This window comes from Marmota flaviventris, chromosome 6 (assembly GCF_047511675.1).
Source record: "Marmota flaviventris isolate mMarFla1 chromosome 6, mMarFla1.hap1, whole genome shotgun sequence".
In the NCBI taxonomy this organism is placed as follows: Eukaryota; Metazoa; Chordata; class Mammalia; order Rodentia; family Sciuridae; genus Marmota; species Marmota flaviventris.
In genome coordinates, this window is record NC_092503.1 from 5,935,708 (window position 1) to 5,952,594 (window position 16,887).

General features: G+C 43.2%; 1 protein-coding gene across 5 annotated transcripts in view; it reads left to right on the forward strand.

Annotated features, from left to right (window-relative positions):
- The window catches only part of Prkn (parkin RBR E3 ubiquitin protein ligase), a 1,231,972-nt gene that overhangs the window by 373,873 nt on the left and 841,212 nt on the right, over positions 1 to 16,887 (forward strand). For all 5 annotated transcript variants that reach the window (XM_071612868.1, XM_027939482.2, XM_071612867.1 and 2 more), the window contains one exon: positions 8,890 to 9,127. In XM_071612868.1, coding sequence (XP_071468969.1) covers positions 8,890 to 9,127 — 238 coding nt within the window. The remainder of the gene's footprint in view (positions 1 to 8,889; positions 9,128 to 16,887) is intronic.

Consider the following 16,887-nt stretch of genomic DNA (forward strand, 5'->3'; position numbering starts at 1 on the left):
TAGTGGAAGGTTTCAGGCATAATTGACACCATCCTCAGTGTCATGATGCGATCTTGTGTGGATTCTCCATCGGTGTGGAGGGTGAATCATTCCTTTGTCCCCCGTGGTCAAGCTGTGTATGCCACCTGCCTGCCACTTAGTGGACCTCTGGAGAATATGGGGTTCAATTCTATCCACAGTTTTAAGTATCCACTGGGGGTCTTTGAACAGATCCCTGTGGATAAGGGAGGGCCACTCTGTCTAAATCTGTGGCCTGACATGTCATGTGGGATTCTCATTAGCTTCCCTCACACTTTGGGGCACTTCCCTGGGTCCCCTAGGGGACTTTTGTACTTTTCTTCAATTGACTTATCAGTAGCGAAGACCAAATGAGCCTTTGTGAGCTTTCCTCGCATCTGTAAGCCCCAGGAACATTCGTATTATAACAATGGGAAGGCCCTGTTACCAACAGCATAGGGGATCCATTATAGAAGTTCGACAGCTGAATGTAGAAGAGTCCTCCCTTCAACGACAGTGTTTACCAGGTGTCTTGGAGTCAAAAGCTGAGTGGTCCTGGTCATTGCCCCACACGGTGGTCACCTCACTCACCCGCCCTAGTGCCTATGGCCCTACCTGCTGCACTATTCCAGCATGAGAGCCTGGCTCCAGGGATCTACTTGGTGTGGCCGGTGGCTTTACACATTGTTTCTCCTGAGTGCATGATCACAGGGAGGAATTAACTGGGACCACCAGCTGAGGCCAGAGTGAACAGCGTGCATCTTGCTTGCCATCCAACGTCGTGGCTGGGAGTTGGTCCTGGCCCCACAGGGGCTCAATGCCTTTCCACTGGTTATGTCTGGAGGGCCCCTCAGGCAGGTGAACTGCTTAAAGGTGTGGGAGGGGAGCAGGTGCATGTTTCGTTTATCTATGGGAAAGGAGTTGTCACACATGCCGTCCTAACACACCAGATTATGAAAGAGGAGCTGACACAAGTGACAATGTGTTGTATTTATATCTGAAATTGAAACCTGAGGCTAGAGCTTAAGAAATTTACAGCAGAAGGGTGAGACTGCTTATCTATGTCAGTTGTTTAAAATATAAATACAAATGCCTGCTTGTGCGGGTTTCTTCGTGAAGAGCCTGACTACTTACTGCCCCTCCCACATCCCCCACCACACCTTAGCACCATGCAGGTATTCAGGCTACACCTAGAGGCCAAGGGAAATGTCTCCCTGGGATCTGCGGAAGGGTGCCTGTGTGATGGTGCTTGGCAACGCATCTTGATGGCAGGAAGACAAATGCTTGACTTAGGAACTATTCATGTTTTAGAATAAGTCATCCCTGTGGTGTGGTTTACCTGCGTCTCCCAACATTCATGTGTTGGAAACTGAATCCTCAGTGCCACAGTGCTGTCCGTATTTAGGCCTGGGGAAAATGTTTAGGTCATGAGGACTCTACCTCAAGAATGGGTTAATGCAAAATGTAAAAGGGCTGGGGGCTGCAGGTTCCATGTCTTGCTCTCTCTCACTTTCCCTGCCACCTTCCGCCATGGGATGATGTGGCAAGAAGGTCCTTGCTAGATGGAGTCCTCTAGACCTTGGGCTTCCTAGTCTCCATAACTGAGAGAAATAAGATTCTTTATAGATTACCAACCTCAGCTATTCTGTTATAGCAATACAAAGAGAACTAAGTCACTCTGTTTATTTTTCTCACCTCTTTTCTTATTGTTCATATATAACTGGATATACTTCCCCTAAGGGAGTTTTTAGGTTTTGGTGCTTTTTTCTAGGGGGCGGGATCTTTTTAATAATAGCTAATAATTCAAGACTGATACCACTTTAGTTTACTTCTGATTAATTATAAGCATCTTCTGGGTTACCCAATAGTTTAAAAACTTAAATTTATTTGATTCCAGGCCAGCTAGCAACTAATTATGACCTTGAACAAATCCATTCCTTTCCCTGTGCTTACTTGTATCGTTTCTGGGTCTTCAGCAGCCTGCCCTGGCTGTCCTACTCGGTTCTGGGGGTTGTAGCAGAACACTGTAGACTGGGTGGCTCAAACAGTGTTCATTGCTTCCAGCTCTGGGGCCTGGAAGTCTAAGCTCAAGGCCCTGGCAGAGCTGATGACTGGTGAGGGCCTGCCTCCTGGTTTTCAGACAGTTCTCTTCCTAAATGTCCAAGTGGCAGAGAGCAGAGAGAGATGGGAAGCTTTCATGTCTCTTATAAGGGCATGGGTCCCATCCATGAGGGCATCACCCCTAACTCCAACCCTGCCAAAGGTCCCAATGCTAATATTCTCATATCAGGATCAGGGTCAATGTATGTGTTAGTTTTTTCATTTTGTGACCCAAAGACCCAGCAAGAACGATTTAAGAGGAGGAAAAGTTTATTTGGGGCTCAGGGTTTCAGAGGTCTCAGTCCTTGGGTGGCTGACTCCACAGCTTTAGGACCGAGGTGAGGAAGGGCATTGTGGCAGAAGAATGTCTATAAAGCATGTGCAGCGGCTTAAAAATGAGGCAATTTTGTGGAAAATGATCCATATGTATTTTTGTTGATAATATTTATCCTAAGTAGCAACAAACAACAGTTGGGGGATTTTTCTTGCAAAGTTTACAGTTGGAAACATAGTGGTCTTAGTGGGTGTGGTTTTGACTTTCTGATAGCTGTTGTATTTAGGAAAGAGCAGACAAGGATGAGTCAATTCCAAGCAGCACTGACCTCCTTTCTTCCCAAATGAATCATTTACCAAGGCAGCTACCATGCAGCGAACCCCCTATTTGTCTCCTCGAGGGCCCTGGTATAGGTCCTAATGAGCAGTGGAAAGGTCCCAGGTCTGGGGTGGGAGGGGCGTGGGTTGGCAAGGCTCAGAGCTGCGTTGGCTAATTAGTGTGGGGCTAACAACCTTTGCCAGTAATTGTGTTACCCTGCTTTTGGCAACTGGAGAGGGGGCCTTTTAATATCTCTATGTAGCATAATATCTTTGATTATAATGGAAACTGGTCATAAGGAACAGGACATAATTCAAAGACTAAATCACAAAGAATCTGCTTAAGTTTCTCTCTCTCTCTTTTTTTTAATGAAGGATGAGGCTGAAGGAGTAGTTTTTATTCTCTCCCAATTAATATAAATTGGCATTTTGTGGTCACTGAACACTCTGTATGGGAACTGGAGTTTGAAACCATGGACCAGTGAGACCAGAGTTTCTGATGGTGACTCTGACTCCTCCTGAGCCTCTCCAGGCTCATTGTCTTATCTGTGTTGTCCCATTGTCAAGAGCAATCAGCCAGACGGTTTCTAACCAACATGTTAAAAAATACTTTCAAATGGCTTCCTAAAGAAATGTCTGTTTTTTTCTTGGCATAGAAAATACATTATTAGAAACCCTGATGGCCTTACACAAACATATTGGAAGTTATTTTCAGAAACAACAAGAAAAAAAAAAACATGCTGCAATTTGTTCATCAGAAAAAAAGAAAATATAAGTTGTTACAAAACGTGCTTCTTGAAAATTAACTAAGAAAGAATCTCTTAATGACAGAATAAATTTTAAAATTAAAATCTGACTATTAAAGTAGGAAAACTTTTATCTGATAATTCTTGGCTGATTATAATTCATTTCTGGGAAAAAATGTGTGCCACTAAAAATTTAAATACAAATCCAATATTGTGAGACTTTACAGTGTACACCCAGCGAGCATGAGAGGTTTCTGACAGAATGCTCGTACCCATCTTGTGTGGAGAGAGTTTAACAGGCCTGGAGGACAGTAAAAAGGGTGCTGAGGATATCCTGACCTACTGGCAGACCACCAAAGTAGGCTCAGGAGGAGCAGAGGGGTCTAGACTGGGGCGTGGGCTTGTCAACCTAGACTTGCCCAACTGGGGAGTCCCTGGCGCTGAGAGGCACGAGATTGCATTCCCAGTCACCTGCCTGGACCCCTGGGCAAGTCCCTGAAGCCCTCTGAGCCTTTCATCACCTCTGCACTGGCTGTGACAATAGCTGTGTGCTTGGAGGACCATGGAGTGGCTCAGGCTCTCAGAGGGAGTGTATCAGGATTGAGTGACCACAGTAGGTTCCGCAGATGCAGTATTAGGGAGATGCAGTATCTTTTCTCTAAGGTGGTGCTGTATGGGGACAGAAGCACAGAAGAGAGTACCCTGTGACAAGCACTGTCATCCTGGGCATTGGGACCTCACAGGGAGCTGACTTCACTAAAAGCTGGATCCTGCTTCTGTCTTTGGAATCACCTTGGACTCTGCTGGGCTTGTTCCAACCACCTTTGCCCTGTTCCTTCCATATCCATATTTTTGCCGGGTCCTCTGTAACTGCCACTGTCCCTACCTACCTAGCTACCTACCTACCTACCAACCTTAAATCAGATTGAGCTGAACTTTCTTTTGCTTCCTGCCTGTGGTCCCCTCCCGTGGCAGTTCTCTGCGCCTTCATTTTCCAGTTTCTAGCCCTTCTCCTGCACATTCCTTTGGACCTGGGCTGTTCCCACTTGCAGCTCTGAGCCCCTCCTCACCACCGAGCCCTGCTCCCCTGGCCTATCTGCACCTCCACTCGTTCTGCAGATTCAGAGAAGGCTAAGGGAGGAGTTGGCAGCCTGTGTTCCTACCCTGGCTTCACAGCTGGGAGCTGGTGACACTGAGCCAAGTTTTATTCTCTTTGACTCACCTTCTTCTTCTGGGAAGTGGAACTGAAATGAGCAATGACAACCACGATAAGCAGTGTGCAAACAGCTGTATGTGTTAGGCACGGGTCAAATGGATTCCCACACCAACTCTCCAGGGGGGGTCTTTGGCTGTCACAGATGCTTTAGGATGGGCAATTGCCAAGAGCAGACTTTCATTCCTCATCTGGAAGACTGGTAAGTCCAGGATCAAGGTGCTGGCGTTGGGGCTCTAGCGTGGTGTCTTGCTGATGCTCACATGGCCGAAGAGCAGAAGGACAAAGGGGACAAAAAAGGAGGGAAGGGACAGACTGCCCCTCACACCTCCTTTATTGGAAGGTGCTGAGCACATCTGTGAAGGCTCCATCCTGACGACTTAATCACCTGCTGAAGTCCCCCTCTCAATACTGTCAAGTTGATGATTAAGCTTCAACGTATGCGTTTGAGAGGACAAATCCAGATCACAGCAGATGGTAACAGTCACTCCCTTATGGAGCCACGAAAAGACAGTTGTGCCTCAAAAACACTGTGTACATTTTACCTTTATTGTTAATATAATTATTGTTATAATGTATGAATGCTAACTGGTTAGAGATGATCTATATAACTCTCCATTAAGTATTTGAAAACACATGGATAACTTTTCAGTCCCAGTAATTGTTCTTGTTAGAGTAACATTATTCCCTTTTCTGGGGAATCTTTTAAGAATATTTTTGAAGAACATTGTTGAGTGTTTCAAGTTTTAATTATTTCTAAAATTGGATTATCACTTTCTTTCTGAAATGTTTGTATTCTAACAACATGCCATCAAAGAGACTTCTTTGGGGAGAAAAAAAAGACATTAATTTTTTTTTTTTTTTTTGTATATCGTTGGATAATGGCCCATTGGATGAGAGTTGGTCATTATTTGACCAAAAAACCCTCCATATATATTTTATAAATGTGAACTATCTCCATATCAAAGGTCCTCTCAGAGACAGCCCAGGTCACAGACCCTTCAGTCCCCTGGGTCTGCAGCTCTGCTTGACAGCACAAGACCCAGTGTAGATGATGAATGCCTGCCTACCACCTTACTGGTTGGATTAACAAATTTCTATAAAGAAAAAAAAGGAATGACATTGCATGCTTTCTCTCTGTGGAGCCATCTTATGGTCAAGCAGTAAGACGTGGGTTTTGTCCTGTCCTGAAAGCCATATTGGAGCCCTATCCTGTCCTCCCACTAAAAATCTTTTCCTAGGGAACCTGAGGAGTTTCTCGTATGGTCGTGAGAGCTAAATATCGTTTGGGGCTTTGGAGTGGCTACCCAACTGAAGTTGATCCAATTTCCGGTCCATGGGGCGTGTTAACGTGGCATTGAGCTGTGCTGGAGGCTGTGTGAGTGAACCATCTGGCACAGGGAGCTTTTCCTTGATCAACAACATTTTTTGTGAAAGAGTCAAAAATTAAGCAATTAAAGATCTCAGAACCCTGGATGGAGACGGGAAAATATGTTCTCTAAATGTCAGTGTAACTACTGAAATCTGTCTGGGGTCTTTCCGTTCCCCTTTACAATGCTACCCTGAGCATTAGGAAAATCTGGATTTGAGTGGACAGGGAGTGTTTCTATATTTGTCAAATTTCAGCTGTCTCTGAACATGTGCTCAGGTTCCTCATGGGTTCCACAGAATCTGAGCATGAGGGATTTCTTAAAATTAATTTTAAGATCACGGAAAGCTGGAATATTAACATAATAACAGCCACTTAGGTTACCTTCTCTGTATAAAGAAAAATTGAATGATGGGAGCAAACAAATAGAATTCTCAGGCTTCACTGCTGGACAAGAAAGGGCGCTCCTTGTCAGTTTCCAACCATGTGTTGAGTTCTCTTCACTCTGCACATGTCCTCGACTCCCCAGAGAGTCTTCCGAGCTGAAGATGCTGTTGTCCATGATAGAAAATGAAGCCCGGGGTGGGGGGATAATTTCCCCAGTGTCACACAGCAGGTGACAAAGTGCTAGGGCCGAAGTCCGCTGAACTCTTTCTTCTGCATTCCCTGGTTCCTGGGGTGCACCGGACACAGCTCTTGGCTGTTCGTGTTCCCACTTTTTCCTTGTTTTCCTCAGTCCTTCACTTCCTTAGTCCATCTCGTTGGCTCAGAGTGCTCGCTGTGCGGGGCCTTCTGGCAAACACACCGAAGGGTGACCCACGTGCAATTCTCAAGAATTTATAAATCAAGCTGGAGGATGCACGCACACACACTCCCCACGTACTGCTCACACCCTGCACTGCTGTAGGAGGAGCATGGCAGACGAAGACTGTGGGGACTTGGATGAGAGAGAAAGGCGTCCCTTTTGTCTCCAGGGATGGCGTGAGTGGATCAGCCCTGAATGTGGACTGTTTTTGCTGAATCCTGAGGGCACAGTATGGGTGCATCCTGAGGCTGTGCCAGGTCTGATCCTCCCTCTGCTCCTCCTGCTGTGGGCTCCTGGCTGGCCTCCGGCCTCTGTCCTGGTGTGCCGTGCTCAGGTCTCCGGGCCTTGTGGTTTGAAGGTGTGGAAGGACTCAGGCCGAGGGCTCCTGCTGCATCTACTTTCCCTCTAGGAGCATCCAAAAGCTCAGGGCCATACATTATGAGCCTCTTCTCCTGGGTCTGGGGTCGCCCAGGGTGTGTGTTCCAGCTTGTCCTCCCGGAAGACTCTGCCTCCCACACGGCTACGGCTGCCCCTGGGCCTCTCTGTGGCTGGGCTCCCGTCTGCACTGGGTGTACTTCTGGGCTTGAGCAGCTGGGCTGGAACCTTCCAGAGATGCTCTTTATAGGACCCTAGCTGCTAGAGGGCAGAAGCATGGAGAGGCCCTATTTCAGTCGTTTCTATAGCCGTACCCGGGGCCAAGGCTCGGGGCTGAGCACAGGGTCACAGAGAAGTTTGTGGTGTGTGCTATTGAAGTAGGAAGTGAAGACATGAAGAGTGGTCTAGAACCCTCCACAGTGAACAGAGGGACAGGTCAGGAGAGCCCTGAGATGGAGCTCTAGAAAGCAGGAAAGCATGTGCACTTGACCAAGGTGGATACGCAGATGCTTCAAAAAGCTCACGTGGCACTCAGCAAAGATCCTCGCGTGTGCGGAGCTGGAGTGGCAGAGGTGGGGACAGAGGGCGTAATGATGAAGCTGTGGCATGATGAAGCCTAACGTGGAGGCGATGGCGGTGAATGAGGGAGAAGGTGTGGAGGGAACTGCTGGCTCCTGAGGGTTACTCTAGGCACCTGGCTGGATGTGCCTAGGAGGAGGAGTCATGGCGGGGACTGGCCTCTGTTAGAGAACAGGAGGAAAATCGGGTGGATGGAGTTTGGGTGCAGTGGGGGAAGGGGCAGCAGGACAAACGGGAAGGTAGGTTGGACATGGGGACAAGGATGCCGAACAGTGATCACTGCTGAGCAGCACTGCCCTGGGCGACCTTGGGAGTGGGAGGTGGGGGCAGTCAGTGTGACAGCGGGTGGGAAGAGGTAGGAACAGGACTGAAGAACACAGGGTGTGCTGGTGCCCCCGGGTAGAGGCAGATCAGAAGCAGGAGTGTGGGGTGGGGTGCCATAGAGTGACCGGGTCACTGCTTTTGAGAGGATTCTGTGACAGCAATGAGAAAGCTGGAGGAAGACACAGGGAGAGAGGTTATTACTGCTGCCATTAGTGTCCTTACGCCTCACACAGATCTTGTCTCCACGCTCTCCAGAAGAGAGGGAATGGCAGGAAGTAGTTTGAAGCCATAGAGAATTGGGGTGGGGGGTACTGAAAGCCAGGACCCAGCTCTGTGAGAGGGGGTAGCAGGTGCGTGACAGTCCCTTCTCTAGTCCTTGTCTTAGTAAAGGACATATCACTTCCAGGGTAAATCAGTTTTAAAAGCATATTATTTGCACTGTGCTTATGCAAAAACTGCTCATGTATATATAAAATGGTGAAAATTTATGTCCCCTTGATTATTGCTATGGCTTTCTGTTGCTGTCTTCCATTTATCCCTAAATTTCCGTTTCTGACCCCACTTCAGTGTTGCTTTTCTAACAAGTACCACGTACAAGTGCCTTGACCCCCATGGGCAGGGGAAGTGTGCCTAAGTCAATCAATCACACCTGTCATTTTCCTGTCCCTTGGACTGCTGATGTAGACACGGTACAGAAATGCCCTTGAAAGTTCCCTGGGACCGAGGACAAGTAGCTCTTTGGCATTTAGTGCTTGCCATTTACTTATATGTTTCCACGTCACTCCAACAGAACTGCGACCTGGAACAGCAGAGCATCGTTCACATTGTGCAGAGACCGAGGAGGGGTCAGGAAGCAGACGCACCTGGAGGGGACGAGCCTAGGACCGCCTTGGGAGGCCCTGAGAGGGAGCCCAAGAGCTTGACGCGGGTGGACCTCAGCAGCTCCGTGCTGCCGGCGGACTCGGTGGGGCTGGCTGTGGTTCTGGACACTGGCAGCAGGAGAGACTCCACAGCAGCCGGAGGCCCAGGTACTGTGACGCGTCTGTCCAGGGCCGCGCGACGGTGGTTGGTTGCTCGCTCAGGGAAGTCTCTGTGCAACGCGGCCTCCCCACGCACATGTCCCACCTCTGCCACGTTTGGACTGGAGTCTGAGTCACTGCAAGGAGGCCTCCTTAGAAGGAGAGTCCCTGGGTGTCACATGAGGGGAATACATGTAACGACAAGTGCAGGTGTCACATTAAAAGTGGACATCAGCACGGATGGCGGAGTGTCGGGACCACAACAAAACTGTGGGATGTATTTGTTTTCATTGTGGAGGAGCTGGGGATGGCGGGGACTTGAGATAAGTTGTATCAGGGTTTGACTGTACGACTAATGTACCTGCATGTCCTCCCATTTTGCTTTCTTCTGCTTCTTTCTTAAACTCTCTTAATTGATTTTGTTTCTTCATGATTTAGAGAAACTTTAAAAAGTAGAAAAAGGACTTTGGAGGTAATTGGAGCCATCTGCAGGCTCTCAGCCACATGTCACAGTGTCAGTGAAATCCCTCCATGAAGGCCTTCGTTCTCCGGGCGGCAACCCCCCACGTGCTTACCTTTGATAAAGAGGTCAATGGGTCGATGCCTTTTTAACAAGATACCTGAGATTGGTGATTTATAGAGGACAGGAATGTATTCCTCACAGTTCTGGGGCTGGAGTCCAACATCACGGCACTGACAGGCTGGGAGCCTGGAGGATCTGGCCACTGCATCTAAGAGGGTGTCCTGTTGGCACATCCTGCAGGAGCTGAAGGCTGTGTCCTCACATGGCAGAGGGGATGGCAGGTTCTTGAAATGATCCCTAAGCCAAAGAGAGATATTTTAGGGTGGTGTGTTCTGGTCTCCTGTACACTCAAGGCCGGGTATTGTCCTGCTGATTTATGATAGTGAACCCTAAGTTCATTTTGTGGATATTAATTCCATTCACCAGGGCAGTGGCCTCAGGACTTAAGCACCCCTCAGAACTCCCCCTCTTAGTACCATCACATTGGCATTTAGTTTTCAACAAGCATTTTGGAGGGGACACAGACATTCAAACTATAGCAGATGGTCATCCTTTTGTTATTTTGACAAGATTAATGTGTTTTTCTTACTCTCTTATTCTCCAGCATAAATAGACCAAAAATAGAACAGATTAATTTTGATTATGTGCACAGAAAACACCAAATAACTGATGTTACAGGTAGAAGTTTATTTGCCTCCCTCATGTAAGGATGGGTCAAGTAAAGATAGTCCTGGGCTTCATATGACCTTCATAGGGGCATCAAGTATCAGGAAATGCTTCCTGCTAAATTACTAAATAAAATCAAACACGTTTTAGAAATCACAGATGTGCTTGCAGAAACAGTGGGATAATTTCCAGGGGCAAATGAAAAAATAGAAACAATGCAGATCATGGCCATCTGAAGTAGAAGACCAGATAAACAATCAGTTTTATTCCTACAGTGGTAACACTAAAGGATAGTTAACTGACCTGGATATACATGTATTGACATTAATAAATCTCCAAATCTTAGTGTTAAATTTAACAAAAGCTTGTAAATTATAAATTCTAGTAAGATATGCATCATGCAAAATTTCAGAACATAAAGCCCAAAGCAATTGTATGCATTGTTCATGGATAGGGTGAGTGAGCACATAATACATTTTGTCCAGACAGTATATCGTTGAGAGTCAAAGATGGCATTGAAATATAATCAGAATTTATATACCTTTGAAATATTTATTCATTGGCCAAGTTTGGCTTATTATGTAGTGGATTTATAAACTAGTTTTATAGTGTTATTTCCAAAAATTTTTTTCCAAAAATGGAAAATACATTCAGTTGCTTTAGAGTACAATTAAAGCTTTCTCTTAATTATTTCAACATGAATAATATTAGCAGAATAATCATCTTGTGCACATATAAACACAAGTAGTTTTCTAGTATATCTGACTTTAGAATTTTGCTACTGACATTTATCTGAAAAATGTTAAAATATAGTCTTATTATATTATCATAAAATTTCCTTTAGTCTTCAGAATTTTACTTCATGGTTTTGGAATTATTGACACTTTCAATTGACTTTCTCTCTAGACCATAAAACTTTTAGTTAAGAAAATATTCTCTCTCTGGACTTGGAGAAAATTCTAATAAATGTCGAATATCTCCTTTATATTTTAAGTTGAAATGTAGACTTATTTCGACCCAAACAATTGATGGAATAAATTCTTGAAAATTTACATGGAGTGGGGCATGACCACAGGTCTCTGTGGCAAGAGCCTGATCCGTGATCTCGGCCCCAAACACGGGGCCACACCTCACTTTTCGCCCCAGCTGGTGCCTGCCATCCTCCAGTGTTCTCTGTTGGGTGCTGATCTTGGCACCAACAGCTGGTGCAGTGGGTGTCCTTGGTGTGTGGAAGAATTACCTGGGGTGCATGTTCCAAGTTTCTTTGGTGGCCAGAAATTCTTAAGCCACAGTAAGAAGAAATTCTATACTTATTCCATAACCAGAAATTCCAACTCAATTTGGCCGAGGGTAAAGTTCCCAAATGCCAGTGTCCTACAGCAAAGGTCTTCCCACTGTTCCACTGTGGCTCCTACCTGGTATCATTAGCAGGTGCCAGGTGGGAAGCGGGTCAGACAGAAGTGCACACACCAAGTCAATCCAAGCAATCTGGGCAATTTCCCATCTGCCTTTTAACCTACTAACCACATACAGCCCCTGCCATTTGGGAGAAAATGTTTGAAAACTTTTGCCTCATAAATCAGGAGAAATGGACCCTGTTTTCTGCATGTCACTTGGTATTTGAATTACACTGGGAAGAATTCAGGTACTGGCTACGTGTAAGAGGGCTGAACAAGGCGAATAGCTGGACGATAGCCTCCCAGGAGCCAAAACGAGTGGAACTTCTGAAATCGGGCCTGTGCCTTTTAGGTATTTGTAAGTGAGAAAGGTGCTGGTCAACATGAGAGGTGATGTCACAGGCTACATTTTTTTTTCTTTCTTTACTGCATTTTCATTGCTGCCTAGTAAGGTAATAGTTGTTCACAGTATGATTTTCAGTTCTCCTGGTGGGAACCATTTGAATTTTTTGAGGGTTTTTTTTTTCTACATTTATTTTTACTGGTGCCTTATAGTTGTACATAAAGTTGGGATTGTGGTTACGTATTCGTACATGCACACAATATGACAATATGATTTGGCCAATATCACTCCCCGGCACTTCCCCCTCCCTCCCCATCTCCTATCCCTTGGTTCCTTTCCTCTACTGATCTCTTTTTGCGATTTAAGAGATCCATCCCCAACTTTGTTTTCCTTTTTCCTCTCTACCTTTGGCATATGAGAGAAAACATATGACCCTGAACCTTCTGAGTTTCACTTATTTCACTTAACATGATGGTCTCTGGTTCCATCCATTTCCTACACATGAAATAACTTCATTTTTTCTTTATGGCTGAATTAAACTCCATCGTGTATATACACCACATTTTCTTTATCCATCCATCGATGGACATCAAGGGTGGTTAGATGGTTTAGCTATGTGAATTGTGCTGCTATTGACAGGAATATTACATGTATTACACTAGTTAGTGTGACGACTTTAATTTTTCAGGGTAAATACCAAGGAGTGGTATAGCTGGGTCATATGGTGGTTGCCTGCCTAGACTTTTGAGGAACCTCCATACTAATTTCCATAGTGGTTGTTCTAATTTACGTCTCATCAACAGGATCAAAGTGTTCCTTTTTCTCCACATCGTCTCCACCATTTATTATTATTTGTGTTCCTGATGTCTGCCATTCTAGCTGGTGTGAGAAGAAATTTCAGTGTAGTTTTGATTTGCATTTCCCTAATTGCCAGTGATATTGAACATTTTAAAATGTTTGTTGGCCATTTGTATTTCTTCTGAAAAGTGTCTGTTTATTTCATTTGATTCTTTATTAATTAGGTTATTTGATGTTTTGGTATAAAGCTTTTGAGTTCTTTATGTGTTCTAGATATTAATCCTCTGTCAAAAGAGTACCCAGCATAGATTTTTATCCCATTCTGTGAATCCTCTAAACACATTTCTAATGTCTCCTTTGCTGTGTAGAAGCTTTTAAATTTGATGCCATTTGTTACTCTTGGCATTATTTGCCAAGCTGTAGGGGTCCTATTGAGAATTTTGTTGCCTTTGCCTGCGTGCTGGAGTGTTGGCTCTGTTTTCCTCTGGGAGTTACAAAGTTCCTGGTCTAATCTCTACGTCTTTGATCCATTTTGAGGTTTTTTTTTTTTTTTTTTTTTTTGTATGTGTGTGTGCAGCATGAAAGATAGAGGTCTAATTTAATTATTCTACATATGGATAATCTGTTTCCCTGCACCACTGGTTAAGGAGGCTGTCTTTTGTCCAGTGTATATTTTTGGCATCTTTCTCAAGGATCGGGTGACTATAGCTGTGTGTGTCTCCATGTCTTCTGTTGTGTACTATTGGTCTATATGTCTATTTTTATGCCAGTTCCATGCAGCTTTTGTTTTAAAGAGAGAGAGAGAGAGAGAGAGAGAGAGAGAGAGAGAGAATTTTTTTTAATATTTATTTTTTAGTTTTCGGCGGACACAACATCTTTGTTTGTATGTGGTGCTGAGGATCGAACCCGGGCCTCACGCATGCCAGGTGAGCGCGTTGCTGCTTGAGCCACATCCCCAGCCCTCCATGCAGCTTTTTGTTACTGTAGATCTGTAGTTTAATTTGAAATCAGATATTATGGTGTCTCCAGCATTGCATTTTGGCTACTTTGACTATTCTGGGTTTTCTGTTTTTTCAATGAGTTTTAAGACTGTTTTTTTTTTTCCTAGTTCTGTAAAGAATGCCATTGGTATTTTGATAGGGGAGTGCAGTGAATCTGACCATTGCTTTTAACAATATTACTTCTACCCATTTGCCGCAGTCCGGCTGCAGCAAAATAACCGGGGGGTGACGAGCAACTTGTGTAGATTGATACAGCAGAAGTAGGAGCCGTTTATTGCAGGACAACAGAGGTATTTATACATTCCACACAGCTTATCTAATTAACATAAACTCGATACAGCAGTCAACCAATAAGGAATCTCCACACTTAATGGCTCGCTGGCGTTACTTCACAAACCACTTCCTCTGGCAAAATGCCAGGCGCCATCCAGACTTGTTTACAGACCTTAACACCCATTCATAAATAGGGAGGGCCTTTTCATTTTCTGAGATCTTCCTCAATTACTTTCTTCACTGTACTATGGTTTTCATTGTAGAGATCTTCTACCTCCTTAGTTAGATTTATTCCTCGGGTTTTGTTGTTGATGTTGTTTTGAGGCAACTGTGAATGGAATTGTTTTTCCTGATTTCTTAGCAGATTGGTTGTAGGTATATAGGAAAAGTATTGATTCTTATATGCTGATTTTGTAAGCTGCTACTTTGCCAAATTTGTTTATTTGGCTGTAGAAGTCTTTTGGTGGAGTTTTTTTTTTTTTTTTTTTCGGGGGGGGGGCAGTCTTCTAGGTGTAGGATCATATTATATACAAACAGTGATAATTTGACTTCCTCCTTTCCTATTTTTATGCCTTTTATTTCCTTATCTTGCCTAATTGCTCTGGCTAGAGTTTCTAGCACTATATTAAATAGGAGTGGTGAGAGTGGATATCCTTGTCTCTTAGATTTTAGAGGAAATGCTTTCAGTTTTCCCCTGTTAACTATGAGATTTGTTTTGATTTTTCATATATATCCTTTATGATATTGAGGTAGAGTCCTTCTATCTCTAGTTTCTTAACTGTTTTTTTTTTAATCATGAATTGGTGTTGAATTCTGTCAAAAGCGTTCTCTGAATCTATTAAGATTACTAAGTGATCTTTGTTCTTAATTCTATGTATATGATGAATTACATTTACTGATTTGCATATATTAAACCATCCTTTTATCTCTGGAATAAAACCAACTTGATCATGGTGTACATTCTTCTTAATATATTGAACATGATTTGTAAATATTTTATTAAGTATTTTTGCATCTACATTCCTCAGGGATATTCTCTGTAGTTTCCTTGATGTATCTTTATTTGGTTTTGTTATAAGTGTGATATTAGCTTCACGGAGTAAATTTGGAAGTGTTCCATCCCTTTCTGATTTATGGAATAGTGAGGAGGATTGGCATTAGTTGTTCTTTAAAGGTTTGGTGGAGTTCGACTGAGAATCCATTGGTCCTTAGTTTTTCTTTCTTGGAAGGCTTTTTATTACTGTTTGTATCTCATTACAAGTTATTGATCTGTTTAGGTTTCCTGTGTCCTCTTGATTCAGTTTTGGCAGATCATATTTGTCTAGAAATGTATGCGTTTCTTTTAGGTTTTCCAACTTTTAAGTTTTCAAAACTGTCTCTAATAACCTGCTAGATTTCTGAGGTGTATGTGGTGATTTCCCCCTTTTCATCTCTAATTTTATTAATTTGAGTTTTCTTCCTTTTTCTTTTTGTTAGTTTGGCTAAGGACTTATAATTTTTGTTTATCTTTTAAAAGAAACAACTTTTTGTTTCATCAGTCATTTTTTTTTTATTCTTAAGTTCATTGATTTTGGTTCCAATATTATTTCCTTCCTTCTACTGGTTGTGGAATTGTTTTTTCTTCCATTTCCAAGGGCCTTGAGATGCATCATTAGGTTGCTTATTTGGGATATTTCTGATTTTCTTGGGTACACACTCATAGCTGTAAACTTTCCTCTTAGAACTGCCTTCATAATGTCCCAGAGGTTCTGGTATATTATATTGTTATTCTCATTTGAGTCTAAGAATGTTTAAATTTCTCCCTATGTCACCAATTCATGAGGCAAAATAATATTGTTGGATCTTCATGTGTTTGTATAGTTTCTGTAGGGTTTAGTCATGTTGATTTCTAATTTCAGTCCATTATTATCTATAAGATACAGGAGTTATATCATTTCTTTTGTATTTTCTGAGAGTTACTTTATTGCCTAGAACATGGTCTACTTTAGAGAATGTTCAATGACTACCCAGAAGAAAATATATTTACCTGTTGTTGGATGAAATATTCTATATATATTTGTTAAATCTATTTGATTTAGAATATTTTTCACATCCAAGGAGTCATTACTGAGTATATTTCTGGATGACCTATCTAATGGTGAGACAGATATGTTGAAATCACCATTATTATTGTGCTGGGGGTTCAATTTGAATAGTCTTTCTTTTACATAATTAGTTGCACCCATGTTGGGGTAATATATATTTATTATTGTTATACTTCTTGTTGAATTGTTCCCTTTGCCAATACAAAGTGACCTTTGTCTCCTCTGACCTATTTTGGTGTGAAATCTGCTTTGTCAGGTATGAGACTAGCTACTCCTGCTTGTTTTGGGGCTCCATTCACATGGTGTATCAATTTTCATTCTTTCACTTTTGTGGCTGTCATTGCCTGTAAGGTTCATCTCTTGAAAACAACATATAGTTGGGTCTTGTTTTTAAATCTATTCTAACAGCTTATGTATTTTAATTGGAGAGTTGAAACTATTTACATTCAATGTTATTATAGACAGGTGTTTATTAATTCCTACCATTTTGATTTTTGATTGTGTTTAATTTGGTCCTGTTTCTCATTTGCTTATATACTCTTCAAGTGGGATTTGTTCTCTTGTGAGCTCTGAGGTTTGCTTTTTAATTCTTCTGTGTGCAATATTTCTGTAAGTTCTGGGGTGCTAGTTGGGTAATAATTAATTCTTTTAGTTTATGTTTATCTTGATGGTTTGAATGACAGC